Consider the following 20426-nt stretch of genomic DNA (forward strand, 5'->3'; position numbering starts at 1 on the left):
GGGATGTTAAAGGGAGTGGGTCATCAGTATTCATATGCAGAAGGTCATTTCTCGTTGACACCAGACTTTCGGGAAATACCATTGATGGATGTACAAGTCTGCACACAGGAAACCCGTTGGGTATTCAAGAGCCTAGGGGTGATGAAAAATGTCAGATAAGGACTCTACCATATTGGGAAAAGACAGCATTGCATAAAGCCTGTTAGTCATAAAAACGTAAGGCTAATCCTGGTAACTGACAACACCTGCTAGTAGATTAACACCTAAATGGTGTTGAATTCCCCATGCGAGCCCACAAGAAGGCTTACGTTTGATTATGATCAATTGCAACTCTTTATAAGACAGGGCCAAGGACATATTTTATTTCCCCTTTGTTTCTGCACAAAAAAACATGTATAATATGAGAAAACCCTCTTGTTTCCTTTTCTATTTGTCCATAACAGATACCTAAGCAGTAATGCCATCAACGGATTAAATGAAGGGGACTTATGCGGAATGCAACGTATTACTCTTCTAGAACTACAGTCCAACAGCTTGGATGAAACTACATTGGATCCACACACGTTTGACTGCCTCGAACAACTTCACACTTTGTAAGTACAAGACACCCCCTTTATGGAATGGAATAGTCCTGTAACATGTATTGTCCCATGCATGGCCAATGGAAATGTGTATTCCATGGGGTCTATTCGCTATTCATAAGGACCGCTATTCATAAGGTCCGCTATTCATAAGGACCGCTATTCATAACGTGTAAATTCCCGTACTTCCGGGTCCGCTATTCATAATGGCAAAAGAGGGTCACTATTCATAATGAAATAAGGTTCGTTAATCATAAGGACCGCTATTCATAACGTGAGATGAGGGTCGCTATTCATAATTCATATTAAGGGTCATTAATCATAAGGACCGCTATTCATAATATGAAATCAGGGTCGCTATTCATAATACGACGAGAGGGTCGCTATTCATAATACGAAATAAGGTTCATTACTTATAAGGGTCGCTATTCATAACACGGGAAGAGGGTCGCTATTCATAATAGGAAATGAGGGTCGCTATTCATAATACGAAATGAGGTTCGCTATTCATAATAGGAGAAGAGGGTCGCTATTCATAATAGGAGAAGAGGGTCGCTTTTCATAATAGGAAATGAGGGTCGCTATTCATAATAGGAGAAGAGGGTTGCTATTCATAATAGGAGAAGAGGGTCGCTATTCATAAAAGGAGAAGAGGGTCGCTATTCATAATAGGAAATGAGGGTCGCTAATCATAATAGAAGAAGAGGGTCACTATTCATAATAGGAGAAGAGGGTCGCTATTCATAATAGGAGAAGAGGGTCGCTATTCATAATAGGAAATGAGGGTCGCTATTCATAATAGGAGAAGAGGGTCACTATTCATAATAGAAGAAGAGGGTCGCTATTCATAATAGGAAAAGAGGGTCGCTATTCATAATAGGAGTAGATGGTCGCTATACATAATAGGAGAAGAGGGTCGCTATTCATAATAGGAGAAGAGGGTCGCTATTCATAATATGAAATGAGGGTCGCTATTCATAATAGGAGTAAGGGGTCGCTATTCATATCATATATTCATTTCTCTTCAAATCCTCTTCTTTCTCTAATAATTTAATGAAACATCAAAGCTTCCACGTTTTGCGCGGGAGGGGGGAAACTGAATTCAGACAAGGATTAAGAGTCGAGAATGGAACAACGAATCATCTTCTTTCTCTAATAATTGCATTAAACAATGAAAGGTCAAAGCTTACGCGCTTTGCGCAAGAGGGGGGAATAGAATTCAGACAATTATTAAGAGTCGAGAACGGTACAACAAATCGTCTTCTTTTTCTAATAATTAATGAAAGTTCAAAGCTTTCGCGCGTAATGGGTGGGGGAGGGGAGGGGGGGGGGGGACAGCAAGCTGCCCGAATATGAATTTTTGATATCTTTTCTCGTTTATCTTGGTGATAAATAACACTTTCACAAAAAACATATAATGCTCAAATTTTTGCTCGCTCGTTTCGCTCACAAGCAGAATTGTGAACTAGAAAATAATCGGGCAAGAGGCTTTAGCCCCCCCCCCCCTCCCAGATGAAAATGTCAAAAAAATGTATATCTTAAAAACGGGTAATGTTGATATCGGACAAGAGACGTGAAGTGAGCTTGCACCCCTTTCCAAAATTGTTCCTGCTTCTAGGTACCCGTATCGTGCTTCTAATATGACCTTGTCAGTATTGGTATGTTGAGTTGAAAAAACGGCCTGCGCATTTTTCAAATTTCCGTCCCCCCCCCCCCTCCCAATTGGAAAATTCTGGATCCGCGCCGGGGCGTACTGATGGGGGGGGGGGCTCGGGGGCTCGGTAGATACTGGGCTTAGGTCCAATTGTCAGGTCCAATTCCGCTCAGTAATTTGTAGGTCCATAAGTCCTAATAAAAATTACTTTCTACAAAAACATTATTGTCGTATAAACAATTACTAGTTTCTTAAATAGCAAGCTAAAATGGATAATGGGCCTGCTTGGCGTACTTAATATCTCAGTGGCGTAGCCTGGATAAGATCAGTCGGGGGCAGGGTGATGGGGCAAGATTTCCAACAAGGAGGAAAATTTACGATAGGATTACATGTGTGTTATGTTTTACTTTTTTTTCGTCACCACATGAGCGGGGGTTGGCTCTATATAATTATCAAAGATAACAGATAAAATATAGTTACTTTAAAAAGAGACAACTATTCAGGGCTATATATCGCCCCCCCCCCCTACAGGACCAGGAACGTAGCCGAGGGGGGGGGGTATTATGAATAGCGAACCTCATTTCGTATCATGAATAGCGACCGTCTACTCCTCTTATGAATAGCGACCCTCATTTCTTATTATGAATAGCAACCCTCATTTCGTATTATGAATGGCAACCCTCATTTCATATTATGAATAGCGACCCTTATTTCTTATTATGAATAGCGACCCTCTACTCCTATTATGAATAGCGACCTCTTCTTCTATTATGAATAGCGACCCTCTTCACCTTTTATGAATAGCGACCCTCTTCTCATATTATGAATAGCGACCCTCATTTCTTATTATGAATAGCGACCCTCTACTCCTATTATGAATAGCGACCCTCTTCTTCTATTATGAATAGCGATCCTCTTCTCCTATTATGAATAGCGACCCTCATTTCTTTTTATGAATAGCGACCCTCTACTCCTATTATGAATAGCGACCCTCTTCTTCTATTATGAATAGCGACCCTCTACTCCTATTATGAATAGCGACCCTCTTCTTCTATTATGAATAGCGACCCTCTTCTTCTATTATGAATAGCGACCCTCTTCTTCTATTATGAATAGCGACCCTCTTCTCCTATTATGAATAGCGACCCTCTTCTTCTATTATGAATAGCGACCCTCATTTCTTATTATGAATAGCGACCCTCTTCTCCTATTATGAATAGCGACCCTCTTCTTCTATTATGAATAGCGACCCTCTTCTCCTTTTATGAATAGCGACCCTCATTTCTTATTATGAATAATGACCCTTATGAATAATAACCCTTATGAATAACGACCCTCATTTTGCATTATGAATAGCGACCCTCATTTTGTATTATGAATAGCGACCCTCATTTCGTATTATGAATAGCGACCCTCTTTCTGTGTTATGAATACCGACCCTTTTGTAATATTATGAATAGGGACCCTTATGAATAACGACCCCGTTTTCCTATTATGAATAGCGACCCTCTTCTAATATTATGAATACCGACCCTCTTCTTTGATTATGAATAGCGGTCCTTATGAATAATGACCCTTATGAATAATGACCCTTTTCTCCAATTATGAAAAGCGGACCTTATGAATAGCGGTCCTTATGAATAATGGACCTTATGAATAGCGGACCTTACGAATAGCGGTCCTTATGAATAGCGACATTGACCCTATTCCATACATGTTTATAGGGGATATCTGAAACTGTTTTGACACAGCATTCACCTGTCTTGATTCTTTTTTATTAATCTTTTTTTATTTGTATTTCCTTCTTTGTTGCATAGTCTTAGCATTACGTCTATGGTCTTAGACACAATGAACAATTCATATACCACCAAAGTTGTATTATAAGTGGTATAAAGTTTAAAGGGAGATTGAAAAATATGTCCAAATACTTTTATGGGACTAAGTGTAAGACCACCTTACAAACAGACATTCTTTGAAAGATGTTAGGTAATTAGATAATACAGGTTGTTTACAAGGATTGGGTTATATAATAATACTATTACTTTTTACAATTAAGCCTGTGAATAGCAAGTAATATCAATATCTTATATATTTGTTATTATTATATTTATATTTTTTCTGACAGGAATCTTGATTCAAACCACTTCAACCATGTCCCAGAGGCTGTGCAGTACCAGGAGAGACTCTTGTCTATAACAACTTTGTAAGTATGATAATAATAATAATAGCTAGTTCTTATATAGCGCTTTTCAGGACCGAAGGCCCTCTCAAAGCGCTTTACAGATATAAATATTATTACCCCGGTCATCGGATTCAGGGCTACCGGCACACAATGTATGTACATTCTCCACTCTCTGGGGAGCATTCCAGCCAGGCGTCATTTTTACAAGCGCACACTTGCTAATCTAAGCACATTAGCTTTCGCACCCTACCGGGTACCCACTTAACACCTGGGTGGAGAGTGGCAAATGTAGATCAATGTCTTGCCAAAGGACATTAGTACTTGTGACCTTGTGATCCTCAGTCCAGAGACATATCCACTCGTCTACGACATTAAAAGCTATTATAAAATGGGTTCAGGAATGTATAGCCAATGGATGATGTGTATGCACGAGAGTCAATTTTGGTGATAACAACCGTAAATTTCTCGCCTTTATACTCATATTATAGACCCATCTTATAAAACAAATGATACATGTTTTTTTAGCTCGTACATAAGTTGTATTGACTGGCAAACATGTATTATTTGTATGATATTAACCAAAAATTTATTCCTTTAACTTTATATTTGCTTTCGTCGGAAAATGGAACAAACAGTGGGCAGCCACAGCCAACATTTGTCACAAGTACAATCAGTGGCGTACGCAGGATTTTTTCAAGGGGGGGGGGTTTAAAATCGGGTCCAAAATTTCGCAACGACTCAGGAAAATTTGAAAATCGCGCCGCCAAAAAAGTCGCTCAGTGGGAGGGGGGAGGGGGGAGGGGGGGGGGGTAAGCGGACACTTTTTTTTTTTTTTTTGGTCTCAAAAAAATCGCAGCGACTCAACCGACCGATGATTAAGCGGGGGGGGGGGGGGGGGGGGTAAGAGGACATTTTCTTTTTTGTCTCAAAATTTGAAAAATTGACATTTTGCTCCGTTGGGGGGGGGGGGTAAGGTCACCTTTCTTAGGTCAGCCATGGGGTGATTTTTTTTTTTTTTTTTTTTAATAATTAAAAAAAAAAAAAAAAAAAACAAAGGGGGGGGGGGTTAGGAATTTTTTAGGGGGTTTACACACATAAAAATAACAAAGGGGGGGGGGGGTTAACCCCCGAAACCCCCCCCCCCCCCCCTGCGTACGCGCCTGAGTACAATGTATATCTAACACTTACTACAAAACGATGAGGCTCACTGGGATTGTAATCTGTAATGGATGTTTCATGGTCTACTGGATATATCACCAAACTATAGATCACATGTTTAATGTATATAGTCTCGTCCCGTCACAAATGTCCTATAATCTACATTTACCACATTCGACCCAGGTGAGGTAAATGGCTTACCTGGCAGGATTTAATTCCGTCAACTGCTTGAGCATCATAATGGCAGCCATAATAAAGTCGAGGTAATAACATGTGAAGCGCCAGGAATGTGCCAGACATGAGCGATATACATGACTATCAATATTATTGTTATCATTATAACTAATAATTTAGTTTTGTTTTTTTCTCTCTCTCTCTCTTTCCCACTCTCTCTTTCTGTAGGTATCTCTCCAGCAATCAGATCACATTCCTGTTAGACGGTGTTTTCTCCAACCTGACCACGCTCAGCACGTTGACTTTGAACTCTAATAGCATTATCTCTATAGAGAATGGTGCTTTCCCAGATAACATACAATCCTTGTAAGTACGACCTGAAAGCGAACACCTACAATAGATCTGTTTGTCGTCAGTTTTGGTACAAATGACTACCATCCCAACCCCCCCCCCCCCCCAAAAAAAAAAAAAAAAAAATTAAAAAAAATAAATAAATAAAAAAATCCGGGAACAAAGGGACCGCATGCGTGTTCCCACAATCTCCGGCTCGTAAGAAAGAAAAAGATGTGCCCGTATTGACTTTACACACCGGACTTATGCTGAAAAGGGCGTGGTGCTGGGAACACGCATATGCGTACCCTAAATAACACTGAGTTGGGGGCAAATGACCCCCAAATATCACCCTTTAAACATGAAGACTATCCCAAGTACTTTGTGCATTTTGGAATAATAACTGCCAAAGCGATGAACTTGAATACCTTTTGTTTGCCCTCTTGAGAACAATACTTCACTTGTGTATCAGTGTATGTACATGTATGTTGCAAAGCCCATACGTATATAACTATTTTCGAGACACACCAAATAGTCAGAAATGTCTAGTACCCTAAACCGTGCAAAATTTGATCTACAATGGATTCATGTTTTTTATTTATTTCTGTAAATTTAAAGATATATTTACATTATATGTCCGTTGTGATTGTATTAAAGTTTATAGTTGAAGACTGTAGATCTTTACAAATGAAAAATGGGCCATCTTGAATATTGATCTGAATTATAAGGATAAATCTTTTGCTGAGAGCCGGGGATCTTGTTTAAAGCCCCTCTAAAGTGTTGAGAGCCCCAAATTCGTCAAAATTTGAGGGCAAATTTCACTTAAACTGTATCATAATGTGAAAGAGGATGTCATCTAAGACACACTTCTGCCAAAAAATCCCCCCCCCCAAAAAAAAATAAAAAAATGTGTTGAAGACAAATATTGATAAAACAATACATAGTTCTTTCATCAATTTCCGACTTCAAACGCATTTGTTTTCAAAATCCTTGCAGAATTGTATCTCAAAATAATGAAATCGTCTTCCACATTATGATACAGTTTAAGTGAAATTTTGCCATCAAATTTTTGGGGCTCCAAACACTTTAGAGGAAAATTAAATCTGTTTCAAACTATATGAGCTAATGCCATTGTGGCTCCAAACAGACAGACTGAAGAACCAATGTAATCTAATCTAATCTAATCTAATCTTATCGTGTATCTTTTCTGTTATTGCAGATCCATGAGTAGCAATGAATTTCATTTCCTACATGATAACGTGTTTACCAACCATTCCCAGCTTGGTACCCTTTCTCTGCCTTCAAACAACATTGATAAGATACCGGAGACAGCCTTTGATGGGTGCACGAGTCTCACGAGTCTGTAAGTCACTTGTTATGATATGGATCGACACCTATGAAGGTGTCAATGTATAGTATGGTTCATTCACTTGACTCTCAATCCAACAATTGCGGGTTCGAATACCAGCCCGGCTCTAACATCCTTTGGCAAGACATTGAACTTCATTTGCCACTCTCCACCTAGATTTCAATGGGTACATGGCAATTGATCTGATCTGAAGGGCCCTCACAAAGAACAACTTTGATGCTGATGAGGCTTCCCTGGTTTAAAAAAAAAATTGTATGGTTCCATTTTATTAAATTATAGAACTTTTTCTTTGAGTGGGCACCAAAACCTACTCCAGGAGGTTAAAGTTTACTAATCACCGAAGAAAAACAAAATTGTGTGTATAACTTGTATAAAATCAAGCTTGAAATACTTTACCCGGCATTCTATAGGTAAATAATTATTTAGGAGTATGACAACATAGAGAATAACAGTAAACCACACATTTAAAGGTCTTGCACAGAACCTTATTCGAATTCGGGTTGTCATCTTTGTTTTGTTGGAAATGCACAACAATGCATAAAAATTCAAATAATCCAAAATGTGTGGTTTTCTGTAGTCTGAACCAGGAAAAGAAAACTTTGTTAAGATGCAGAGAAATAATCGACATTTGTTTGAGTTAACTGTCCAAGTTTTTTATTTAAAGACCATAAACCCCCTACGCCCAAAATTAGAATTCATCATGTATTCATGGGAGCCATTTTAAAGTTAAATATGATTGATTTACATAAATGTAAATTAACACGTTAACCTATTAACATATTAACCTGTTGACCTGTTGACCACTGAATTGTGATATTTCCAATCAGATTATAATACATGAAGCACCTTTTCAGTAAGTGATGGATTAAAACAGACTTTCAACTTTGAAGTGAGGAGGTTCGATGGCTCAGTGGTAGAGCAGTGGTCTTTTAACCTGGAGGTCCCAGGTCCAAAACCAAGTCGATGCGCTAGTGACCTTTGATAAGGCATTAATCCTCATTATCAAGTCCCTGGGAGAGGATTTAAAGCCGTTGGTCACCTGATTGCTTACTTTCAATTATCATACACATGCTTTCTTAGCAGTCAGGTAAGGCAAAAAAAAAACTTCGAACCAACAAGAAAGGCGAACGAATCCATCTAAGGGAAATGATTAATCCTTCACTGGCTATTCAATATCACTTATCCTCGCTCCAGTGATCTTGAGGCAGCAGACAGCACGAAACTGTGTGAATAATCACTTGGCTTGAGAAAGTCCACAGGAGTGGACAAAAGCTTGCCTACTAGCTAAATGTTAAGGTCTGTAGAAGCTTAAACTACTTGTTATAATTACCCCAACCAATGAAAGTTTTCTGTATCAAATTTGAACCTTTGTATCGGCCAGGGAGCAGACAGCACGAAACTGTGTGAATAATCACTTGGCTTGAGAAAGTCCACAGGAGTGGACAGAAGCTTGCCTACTAGCTAAATGCTAAGGTTTGTAGAAGCTTAAAGATAAACTCCAGTTCTGGTAATGCGATTGCATTGTAAAAGAAAAGGTGTGGAATTGATCAGAAACAGTTAATCATGTAGCATGTAAGTATTGGTGTGCACTGCAAGGTTCTGGAGTCATCAAAATCATAATAAATTTGGCCGAGTCTTGGTAAAGTAACAAGCACTGTACACAGAAAGCTATATATGAGACAACACACATGGTGTCGGGGCTAGTACTACCTTGATTTCCTTATCTTTCTATGCTCATTACTCAGCCAGTATTTATTTGCTACCAAAATTGTTTCGCAAATGACATTTATTTGTAATCTTGAACATTCAGTGTATATTTCGTTTGATTCTGTGAGAATTCATTTTCTTTTTTACCAGAGCTAAGTGTATTTTTGAGGTTGGTTGAAGCTTAAAATACATGTTATAATTACCCCCAACCAGTGAAAGTTTTCTGTATCAAATTTGAACCTTTGTATCGGCCAGGGATCTGAGCTATAACAAGATCGGTCGTATCCTGGTCACTCACTTCGAAGACTGCCCTCTAACCTCCCAACTTAATCTCCAAAGCAACGAGATAGCCTACATTGAAGATGGAACGTTCGCGAACGTGACATACATCGGTAATCTCAATCTTCAGAACAACGAGATCAACGATATACCGATGGGTGGGACCTTTGTAAACAAGACGTTGGGCAGCGTGTAAGTTTAAAATCAAATCAAATATCAGTTCCAGTTTCAGTTTAGTTTATCTAATTTGAGTTTGAAATCCTGTAGGATGCAAATGTTAATGTGGTTGGAATTTAAACTAGTTAGAATAATCTCTATGAAGGTGTAATTGTAGTTGGTAAGCATAGTAGCACACACGTGCTTTAGCAGTCACGCAAAACAAACACTGGCAAATTATTATTCAATAAAATGTGAGAATGTATATTATTATCTAGATCTATTAGGAATAAATCATTGTCAAAATAATTCAATAAATTGAGGTAAAAAAAATATTCTAACCATATGAGCGACAGTGTATAGTTGTAATTGAATGACATCATAAAATTAGAGTATGGAAAGTATTTCACTCGTCATGCCGACCATTTAATGCTATATTAAAGTGTAATGTCTGCTTGTTTTCAAAAATATATTCTTATCTTTTTAAGATGTTATCATGCCAATAATAGATGTAAACATATTTTATCCAGCTTCGGCTGCTTTTCTTGTAAAATGATTAGTGCTACATGCTTTCAATCATTAATAAACCTTGATTGAATTGAATTTTTAAAAACTCAATTATATGAATATTGATATATTTTTTTGTCTTACATCCAGCCAATTAAGCAATAACCGAATCACGATAGTGAAAACTAGAGCATTCTGGAATATTGAGGCATCAAGTATGTGAGTACATTGGGAAAGTACTGTGGAATGTAATCATAATTCTTGCTACCGCAACTACGGTGTTTGGCCATAGACAGCATTACCGGCCATGGGTATATTTGGAAAAGGCACTTCCGGTTCCCATTCAAATACAATGGGTCGATAATTGGAAAATCCGTTAGAAATTATAGTTTCGGAACCAATAAACTATAAGTAACAGATTATGATGGTGCCGACTTAGAATCATAGATCTCATCAAATCATCAGGGGATTTCATGAAACCTGAACATTAGTTAAGTACAATAAGGAATTAGTTGACACTGATGTACATTCTCTATGGAAGCCAGAGAGAACAATGTCTCATCATCTTCCCCAGTATCTGCGCATGTGCTGACATGCGCAGTGTGGGAGGAAGGCCGCCATCTACTGTCAGACATCGCATTTGGGGTAGGGTCAATTAAGGAAATATATATAGTTATACATTGAAATGTGTCTCGTGTAAACTGTTGTACATGTATTTAGTACGTTTTTCTACAAGTATAGCTGTAATTAAATACATATCTATACAGCCGGATGTACAATTATATAATTATTATAATAAGACGAGAATTATTTATCTCTCTCTTTTCCGTGTAAGACTGGAATGCCGCATTTTATTGTTCATTTATGTATTTATAAATATTTGTTTATCTGCTTCGCGTTTATGGAATAAAGTTGAAATTGAATTCATGATAAGTTGCAAATGATACCTTTGATTTACAAACTACATTTCGATAACTTTTCGTTCCAGTTCTCTTAGTGGCAATAACATCTATACGATAGAAACAAGGGCCTTCGAAGGAGTGAGAAGCAGGTATGTAATAGATGTAATTTTACTGTAAACTGTGGCGTAGCTACTTGGGGCGTGTGTGTGGGGGGGGGGGGAGGGGGAACTGACACATGCCCCCAATCAAATGTTGAATGAAATCAAAAAGAGAAAGTGAAAGGGAGATAGGGGCAAACAATGAAAAAATAGACTGTTAAAAAGAAAGAAAGAAAGAAAGAGCAGGAAAAGAGAGAGAGAGGGAGGAAAAGGGAGTAGAAGAAAAGGATGAGAAGACCGACACGTAGCTCCATTGGGCATGTTGAAGGGGTGGGTTGTCACATGCCCCCAATCGGGTGTTGAAAAAAATCAAAAAGGAAGAAAAAGAGATAAGGGAAAGGGAGTAGGGGAAATAACTATCTCTTTCATCTTGCCCCAAATCAGTAGTGCGTGTAGCCTTTTTAATTCAATTTCATTTTCCAAATAAGACCATTTCCCGTTTGTTCGTTCCAGTGTCCTCCTGAAATGGGTAGACTCACCGTGGATGTCCCATTATTTTTCCTAATCTCATTGCATATTTGTTTTATGTACATTGGAGATTGATTAAATTGTATATTGTATCTGTATATTTGATAGTAATAACAATGATAATGATGACTATTTGTAAAGTGCCATATCCATATTGCAGAAGTGCTTAAGCTGCTGTGAGTATACGTGAAAAATATGAACTATAATTAGATGTAAATTGCAACACAGAGTACATGAACAATATGATTACAAAGAGTAAAACAATGCATCAAAAAAATAAGTTGGTATAAATATACACTAAGGAAATACAAATGAATGACATGATGAAATGTAGTAATATTGGACTGGTGAGTTTTAAGACAAAGCTTGAATGAGTTTATGATTATTTCTAGGCCTATCACTATAATATTCTCTCCTGAATATTTTTTTAAATTATGCGCAATATGCAATTTATAAATGTTACTTTACGAATATTGTTAATGGTTCCGTTTATTACCCACATACTTTTTTTTTTTTAATTCAAGTCATTGCTAAAATTAATTTTAATATATGAATGTGTTAGCAAAGACAGAAATACTAAACTGGAAAACTGTTGAATATACTTTAATGTTCAGCCTTTGTTATGTTTCACTCAATCATTGAGTTATTAATGTAAATATGTATTGAAAATATAGAAATAGAAACCTCGCTTGAGGGTAAGAGAAAAAAAAATAACAATACATTTCGATGTTGTTATGGCTCCGGAGCAAATATATATTGGATCACCTTGAGGAAATCTAAAAAAGAAGCATGCCTCAAAGTACCTATCTTCCGTTATTTATATGAACTTTGACCTCTTCTGTCTTCCGGAGCAGATTCTCCTTTGGTGGCAATCCGATGAAGCACCTTGAAACACAATGTTTCCGGGACACCACTTCGACTTCTTCCTTGTGAGTATCCACAGTTTCTTAGAATATATTAAAGGCCCACTGCACTACTTGTAGCTAATTGCGCCCTCTTTATAACAAACAATGCCTAATCGGTGACCATCGGTCCCCCATGATCCTCTTTTACTTATGTTAACTGAGAGCTGGGTTGATGAGATAACCACCTGTCCAGTGACCTTGTAGGGCAGTCTAATCCCTCCTGTAAACTATGGCAGATAAGCTTTAATGGAAAATGAAACCCTACAAACTTTAGCTGATGGCCTTATTTAAAAATTGTGAGCCAGTTAAAAATATCTAGAAAATACTCCTATTGGAGAACTTAGCAAGGAAAAAAACTTCTCAAAGGTTTGCGCCATTGTAATAGAAATGGCGGCTGCTATGGGAAAATGGCTTACAAGAAAATGGCAACGTTTGGAGAGATTGTTTTCCTTTCTAAGCACTCCATTATGAGTAATATAAAGATGTGTTTAACTGGCTCACAATTTTTTGTAAGGCTGTCACAAAAATGTTTGATTTTCATTTCCCGTTTAAGCCCAGCTGCACTACTTATAGCTACTTGCGCCCTTTAGATTTTTTAGCAAACAATGTCTTAGCGGTGACCGTTGATCACCCATGGTCCACTTTTTCTTATGTTTAATTGAGAGCTGATTCGATGATATAACCACATGTCAGTTACCAAATAGGGACGTATAATCCCTCCTGGCCAAACTAATTCAGATAGGCTTTCAGGATAAAGTTCATAAATCCATTTGACGTTTTGTGTGTTAAAGAGAAAGTAATTTGTTTGGAATATTATTCGTGCGCTTCCTCGTTCCGTTTACATCAAGAACATCAAGAATGCCTACCATTCCCTTTTTTGGCCCTCAATCTAATGTTATGAATCCTAGATTCCTTTCTTGTTCTGAAATGTCTGTGTAGAAATTATACAAAATGACTGTATTCCTAATTTTTCCTGAGGGATTCCTAATTCATGCTTTGAAAGGTTGGCAGGTATGGAGGAATATCATGGTAGAAATGTCTCCTGAAAAGGATTGCTTGTCAAATACTCTCATATTCACAATATGACGAGAAATACCTGCAAAGTTTGGACCAGACTAAATGATTAATTCATAACCTATTGATCACCTTTGAACTTTACTGCAGGTCGTTTGGCAGTATGCAGCTGACATCACTCACAACGCATGTGTTCTATGGCTTGCATGTGTCAGGTTACTTGTAAGTATGAAAAGGGTCATTTGGTCTTCTATTGTTATCTTCAAAGGGCTAAATATGCAGCACATCACCAAAATATATGTAGAAAGATTTCCAGTTTTTTTATGCAGCCACAAAGATCCTAAGTTTAACTTATCTCTAAGTTGGACTTAAACATTTTGGAAAGCCGTTAGTATCTATGAAAATATTTGGTAAAAGTTATTTTAAAAAGGATAAAATGTCGATCCAAATCATTCATATTTTTGTTATCAAGGAGATTTCATGTTCTTGATGTTGAATTTATAACAAGTCTAAAAAACTTCAATATTCGCTTTTGAATAATTTAATTTTGAGCCTACAAATGGCTCTCTGTAATAAGTCCAATTTAGAGTTAAAGGGATAGTTGAGTTCTGTTGCAGAGGGCGCTACACAAAATAATTTTTTTTGTGAGATAATGAAAAAAATGAGTGTCAAATTTGAAAGAACATATTTAAATGACAAAATCATCTTTGTTTGATCGAAATCGGTTCCGAGACGGCTGAAATATAACGTTTTCTATACTTGTGTACCACCACAAATATTAGATATTTTGAAAAATTTGAAAAAACCGTTAAAAAACCTGAAATAACGCCTTTTACGTCGTATTTCAGCCAATGTCGATGTTGGTTTTTTTGTTGGCATGTTTGTGTTGCTTATATTACCCACAATTACCTTGCTCATGCATTGTTATTTTTAATTAAATAATTAATTAACGGCCACCGTGTTTTTTTAAAGTGGAGCTGAATTGGTATCATCGTATTGGCTAAATTTCACACGTTTTGGGGTCTAAAATTACCTTCATAGCAATTTTAGGTTCTAAAAAGGCACTATAAATGTCACAGATAAGAATAAGAGAAATAACCATGCACTTTGAAGGCATTTGCGGTCTGAAAACAGAACTCAACTCTCCCTTTAAGTTCGACTTAGGATCTTTGTGAAACACCCCCAGGTTCACACCGTACTCTTTGAAGTATAGCATATCAAGGTGCATAGGGAATTACTATACTACACACGGGGCCTCTCTTTAATGTTCTAGTCTGAGAAACGGAGTGTTTTCCCCTAACGCCTGAGTCACACCTTTGCGTATTTGACTTGCGTATTGCTGTGCATTTATGGCAAGCCGTTTTAACATTTATTCCTTTTTCTTGATTTTAAGAATTGAATTCTTGATATAAAAAAAGAATACTTGATATCAAGAATTACCATTGCTTTCCAACAGAAAATCATTTCTTGATATCAAGAAAATAGGAATAAATGTTAAAACGGCTTGCCACAAATACGCAGCAATACGCAAGTCAAGTACGCAAAGGTGTGACTCAGTCACTCAGGCAAAATGAGAGAGACAGAGTCAGAGAAAGAATGTGTCTTGATCGTCCATCTTTTGCTTTAGATTGTGCTTGTCTTTGTATTCTATTTTTGTGTGTGTGGCAATTCCAGGTACTTGAATAACAATCAGATCAGTTTCATTGCCGATGAAGCATTCTACGATGTCACTGTCTCCTACGATCTGTGAGTAAAAGCATGTATATAATATAATATTTATGTATTACGAGATAGTTGTTAGAAAATGTGGCGTAGAATTAAGCTTCAGATATTCGATTCAATTCAATTCGTCTTTATTTTCAATTACCCCCAAAAAAGTTTAAAAAGTAAAAAATATTGATGGATGCAAAATATATATACAAAAAGCAATAGCTTTAAGAAAATGAAAGTAAAACAAACAAACAAACAAAAAAGTTACTAGATAAAAATAAAATCGGAAAAAGGCAGGTATTTAAAAGGCTAGGTCTAGGCTTGTATACGTTTGCATGCCGTATATCAAAATATTCTACGGTATACAAGATATATTGTCTACTTACCATATGGAGAAAAAATTAGAGAGACTAAGAAATACAAATCAAAGATATTATAGAATGAAGGGCAAATGTTCTGCTTCCTAATGAAACCATGTCTGTATTTTTATTTTTTTATTTGAATATTCATAATTTCTCCTAATTCCTCTTCAGGCATCTTGAAAATAACGGGCTTGATACTTTAGAAGGAAAGATGTTTGGAGGAACAAGCTCGGCAGATGAGATGTAAGTACGAAAATAATAATAATAGTAATAATAGTAATGATAGTAGCTACATTATATTGTGCAGGTTTCCTTCCCAAGGGGATGCTCAATGCACCTGCTGAGTAGTAGTAGTACCCTTGCTTTAGCCTAGCTGCCCTTAGGCACTTTAAGCATTCAAGGAATACATTTCTACCAAGTACCCATTTACTACACCTGGGTGGAGAGAGGGAAATGTAGACTTATATCTTGCCAAAGGACATTAGTGGTTTGGCAGGGCTCAAACCCTGTACCATGTGAACCACCACAGTTCGGTGACCTATCAACTAAACCTGGGGGTGTTTCACAAAGATCCTAAGTCGAACTTAACTCTAAGTTAGACTTAAAAATTATGGAGTGTCATTGTAGCCTTAAAATAAAGTATATTCAAAAGCGAAATTTAAGTATTTCGACTTTTTATAAATTCTTTATGAACTTTTTGAAACAACATTTTATGCCTTTTAAAAAAACTTTTACAAAATATTTTCATAGATGCTAATGACTTCCCATATTTGTTACGTCCGACTTAAAGATATGTTCAACTTCAGATATTTGTGAAACAACCCCCAGGCCACCTGTCTACTGAACCACCCAACATGTCCCTCACAGCAGAATGCTATTACTGCTTGGTAAAAAAGAAATTGAAACCTTCTCACTATAAATTGGGAGATGCGGAAGAGTCATGGTATAGTGGTTCATTTACTCGCCCCTCAATCCAAGGTTTGTGGGTTCAATTCCAAACCCAGCACTAACGTCATTTGGCAAGACATTAAATCACATTTGCAACTCTCAATTGCTGGGGTAAAAATATTCGGGGGTCTTCAGGAAGAAAAACATTAATGTTGCTCAGGCTACCGAGGGTAACAACATTATTAATATGAATGGCTGTAGCTGAGAGAGGAAAAGGGAGGGGAAGGGAGAGGGAGAGAGAGGGCGAGGGAGGGAGAGGGAGGGAAGGAAGGAGAGAGGGAGAGGGAGGGAGGGAGAGGGATAGGGAGAGAGAGGGACAGGGAGAGGGAGGGAGAGGGAGAAAGGGAGGGAGAGAGGGAGGGAGATAAGGAGGGAGAGAGGGAGGGAGGAGAGGGAGGGGAGGGAGGGAGGGGGAAGGGGGAGGGAGGGGGAGGGAGAGAAGGAAAGGGAGAAGGATGAAGAGATTTTTCACCTAATTATCCCTCATATATCATCTCTCTTTTGCAGACATCTGAATGATAACCTGATTGCATCTCTTCCTACAAATGTCTTTGAAGACGTCTCTGCAAATAGGATGTAAGTTCATCTTCAAGTTTGTATGTGTATTTTTAATTTTAATTTGTCTTTAAAATCATCTCCAGGAGAGCAAATACACGCGTAACTTCATGATTGGAACCGTCATTAATTACTCTTGATTGTGAAATAATATATTATTAATGACTGCTTTGAGAGAAATAGTTGTTTTTATACGCTCAAGGGAAGGTTAGAATTGTGCTATTACCCGAGGCGTGCCGAGGGCAATAGCCCAATTGTAACCTTCCCGAGAGCGTATAAAAACAACTATTTCTCGAATATTAAAGCAGTCATTAATACTTTTATATGCCGAAAAAAAATAGACTAAAAAATAAAAAATAAAAAAACTTTTGTCGAAGATGGGATTCGATCTCTTGCGTACAAAAGGTAACGTAATTAAAATCAGCGCCTTAAACCGCTCGGCCAGCGCGCTCTGTCACCATATATAGCAGTTTTCTTTAATATATACAATAAAATTGATTGAAAACGGCTTCGCGTGGTCGATGCTTCGCCGCTGCTCCATTAAACAGGCCCTTCTTTTACTTTTGCAATGCATATTGGCACGAACTTAGATCAAGATCTATCGGCAGATGTTTTTTTTTTTTTTTTTTGGAAGTTTATTTTCGTCTTCATGTCAACAATGCAAGATAAAATTGTTGGTAAGATCGATCGAGATTCAATTGTATTGAAATTACCGACCAATTCTTCGCACACGTACGGTATCCTCGATCGCTCAGACCATTTTTTAACATGTAAACCTATGGGGTAACCATGGAGACTGAACTATTTTCCCGGTAACCATGGTTATTGGGATTTTAGAACTGTTTTAACCATGGTTACTGGGAATTTTCGGGAACAGTTAAAGTTTATGAATGCAATTTCGACCAATCAGATGGCTGGATTTCTTAAGTAAAGTATATAAAGCAAAACATATGATATTTTGATAGAAAATATTTTAAAGGAAATAGATTTCAAATCTTGAGGCATATACAGTCTGAAGTAAAAAATGCAATATTAACTTTCTGCATCATGTGTGTATGATAATCAATAAGACGGGTCCATTAGTCGTACATGTCCTTAGTCGTACAGATCCATTAGTAGTACAGGTGAATTAGTCGTACAGTACCATCAGTCACACACGTCCATTAGTCGTACAGGACCACTAGTCCTACAGGTCCATTAGTCGTACAGGACCATTAGTCGTACAGGACCATTAGTCGTACACGTCCATTAGTCGCACTTGTCCATAAGTCGTACAGGTCCATTAGTCGTACACATCCATTAGTCGCACCTGTCTATTAGTCGTACAGGTCCATTAGTCATACACGTCCATTAGTCGCACTTGTCCATTAGTCGTACAGGTCCATTAGTCGTACAGGTACATTAGTCGTACACGTCCATTAGTCGTACACGTCCATTAGTCGCACTTTTCCATTAGTCATACAGGTCCATTAGTCGTACAGGACCATTAGTCCTACACATCCATTAGTCGCACTTGTCCATTAGTCGCACTTGTCCATTAGTCGTACAGGTCCATTAGTCATAAAGGTCCATTAGCCGTACATGTCCATTAGCCGTACAGGACCATTAGTCGCACAGGTCCTTTAGTCGTACAGGTCCATTTCTCGTACACGTCTATCAGTCATACAGGACAATTAGTCGTACATGTCCATTGGATGTAAATGATGACTTAACTTCAGAATTTAATCATTAAAGCATTGCATATTTTTAAAGGGGATGTTGATTTCTTGAGATCTTTGGATAGTTTTGTTCATATGCGGGTGGTTATTTCCAGATCATCTTAAATCTTTTGAGAGCCTGGAGAAGGGAATAAAGTTTGATTTCATCCATCAACGCAGAGCTAACACCCTTATGACCTTCAGCGGACAAGTTTATGTGACTCCTTTGTCCGCCTTACATTGCCGATTTGAATATTAATTATTTCCTTATCCCTAGCTACCTGACCAACAACAAGCTGACAGCCTTTCCAACAATTGCTCTCTCGACACAGTCGATGTATTACCTGGATCTTTCGCACAACCTGATCATTACTTTATTCCCTGATGCTTTTCATTCACTTACCAGTACTCAAAATATGTAAGTAAATTATGTTGTTTTTTCCTCCTTCTTCATCTTTTCCTTCCTTCACTTTTTTCTTTTCTCTCTTGTATGAGGTAAACATAGACTAATCAGTAAATTTGGTGTATACTAAGAGAATTATATAGCATTCTTTTTCTGTAGCGATATCGAATTATGATGGTTTTTAACAAGTTTCTCTTAGTGCTCATGTTTTACATGGTGCTTGTCGAATATATATATATATATATTTATAGTTTGGATCTCTTTCTTCATCAATCTTTAAATGGATGGTAGTAGCATACACATATTTTGTGATGTTATCAGACATTCTATAGAAGCATATTTCAGAAGATTTGTGGACGGAACCATCTGTAGTCCCTTTGTTTATGACTTTATCATTTTTGCTATGTTTTTTTCCTCTTTGTAGCAACCTTCAGAACAACCAGATTCTTGAGATCGCATCCACATTACTGAGTCCCTTAACCAATCTCAGAGAATTGTAAGTAACTTTTTGTTTGTGAATGAAATCAATCTTCATAATGATGATAAAGATGATAATGATAATAATAATAAATAATGATAAAGTAATTGATTCACATTGTGCAGGTACTGTATGCATGCATATATACTCTACTGCATTTTGGGTCGAGACTCCTTAGAACGCTCCAGTACAGACCTTTCAATTTAATAAAAATGTTTATGTGAAGACCATAACCTTACTTTTTTCTGATTTAATCTATCATTTATAAGCATGTGGAAATGAACGTTGTTATCATGTTTCTAGCTGTATCTTCTCTCTCATTATCGTACATTTGTTCCCAAAAAGAAGGAATTTATTTTTCTTATCTCTTTTCATGAAATGATTGTAAGAGTAAGATTTATTCTTGATACTTTAGTTTATATCTTCTCAAAACGTTACTGATCAACTGCTACGACTCTTTACTTTGGACGGTAACGTTCTGAGGAAAAATCATTCCAACTTCAAGGGTAACAGTGTATGATTGTAATGTGAGCCCTCATTTTGTGCGGCATTTAACACAATTTTATATTTTGTTTAATGTGGTGTGATTTGTTTCTTAGGAACATGAATAACAACAATATTTCATCAGTTGATGATGGAGCCTTTGATGGGCTGGATAACCTTGTCTCAATGTGAGTATTGTGACGAGATCTGGTTCCATGAACTTGGTAGCAATTCCGAACGACACGA

General features: G+C 37.3%; 2 protein-coding genes across 2 annotated transcripts; both read left to right on the forward strand.

Annotated features, from left to right (window-relative positions):
* Positions 1–455: 455 nt before the first annotated feature.
* On the forward strand, positions 456–7558 carry LOC105439532 (leucine-rich repeat-containing protein 15-like). Its single transcript, XM_030992589.1, has 4 exons — positions 456–593; positions 4361–4438; positions 5978–6115; positions 7299–7558. Exons 1-4 carry the CDS (start codon positions 496–498, stop codon positions 7444–7446), a joined length of 462 nt encoding a protein of 153 aa, XP_030848449.1. The 5' UTR covers positions 456–495; the 3' UTR covers positions 7447–7558.
* A 1355-nt stretch (positions 7559–8913) lies between these two features.
* On the forward strand, positions 8914–20372 carry LOC105440133 (leucine-rich repeat-containing protein 15-like). Its single transcript, XM_030993896.1, has 8 exons — positions 8914–8921; positions 9411–9626; positions 13695–13766; positions 15219–15290; positions 15788–15859; positions 17072–17140; positions 19644–19715; positions 20297–20372. Exons 1-8 carry the CDS (start codon positions 8914–8916, stop codon positions 20370–20372), a joined length of 657 nt encoding a protein of 218 aa, XP_030849756.1.
* Positions 20373–20426: the final 54 nt, after the last annotated feature.

Source organism: Strongylocentrotus purpuratus, unplaced genomic scaffold, assembly GCF_000002235.5.
Source record: "Strongylocentrotus purpuratus isolate Spur 01 unplaced genomic scaffold, Spur_5.0 spur5_scaffold_20, whole genome shotgun sequence".
In the NCBI taxonomy this organism is placed as follows: domain Eukaryota; kingdom Metazoa; phylum Echinodermata; class Echinoidea; order Camarodonta; family Strongylocentrotidae; genus Strongylocentrotus; species Strongylocentrotus purpuratus.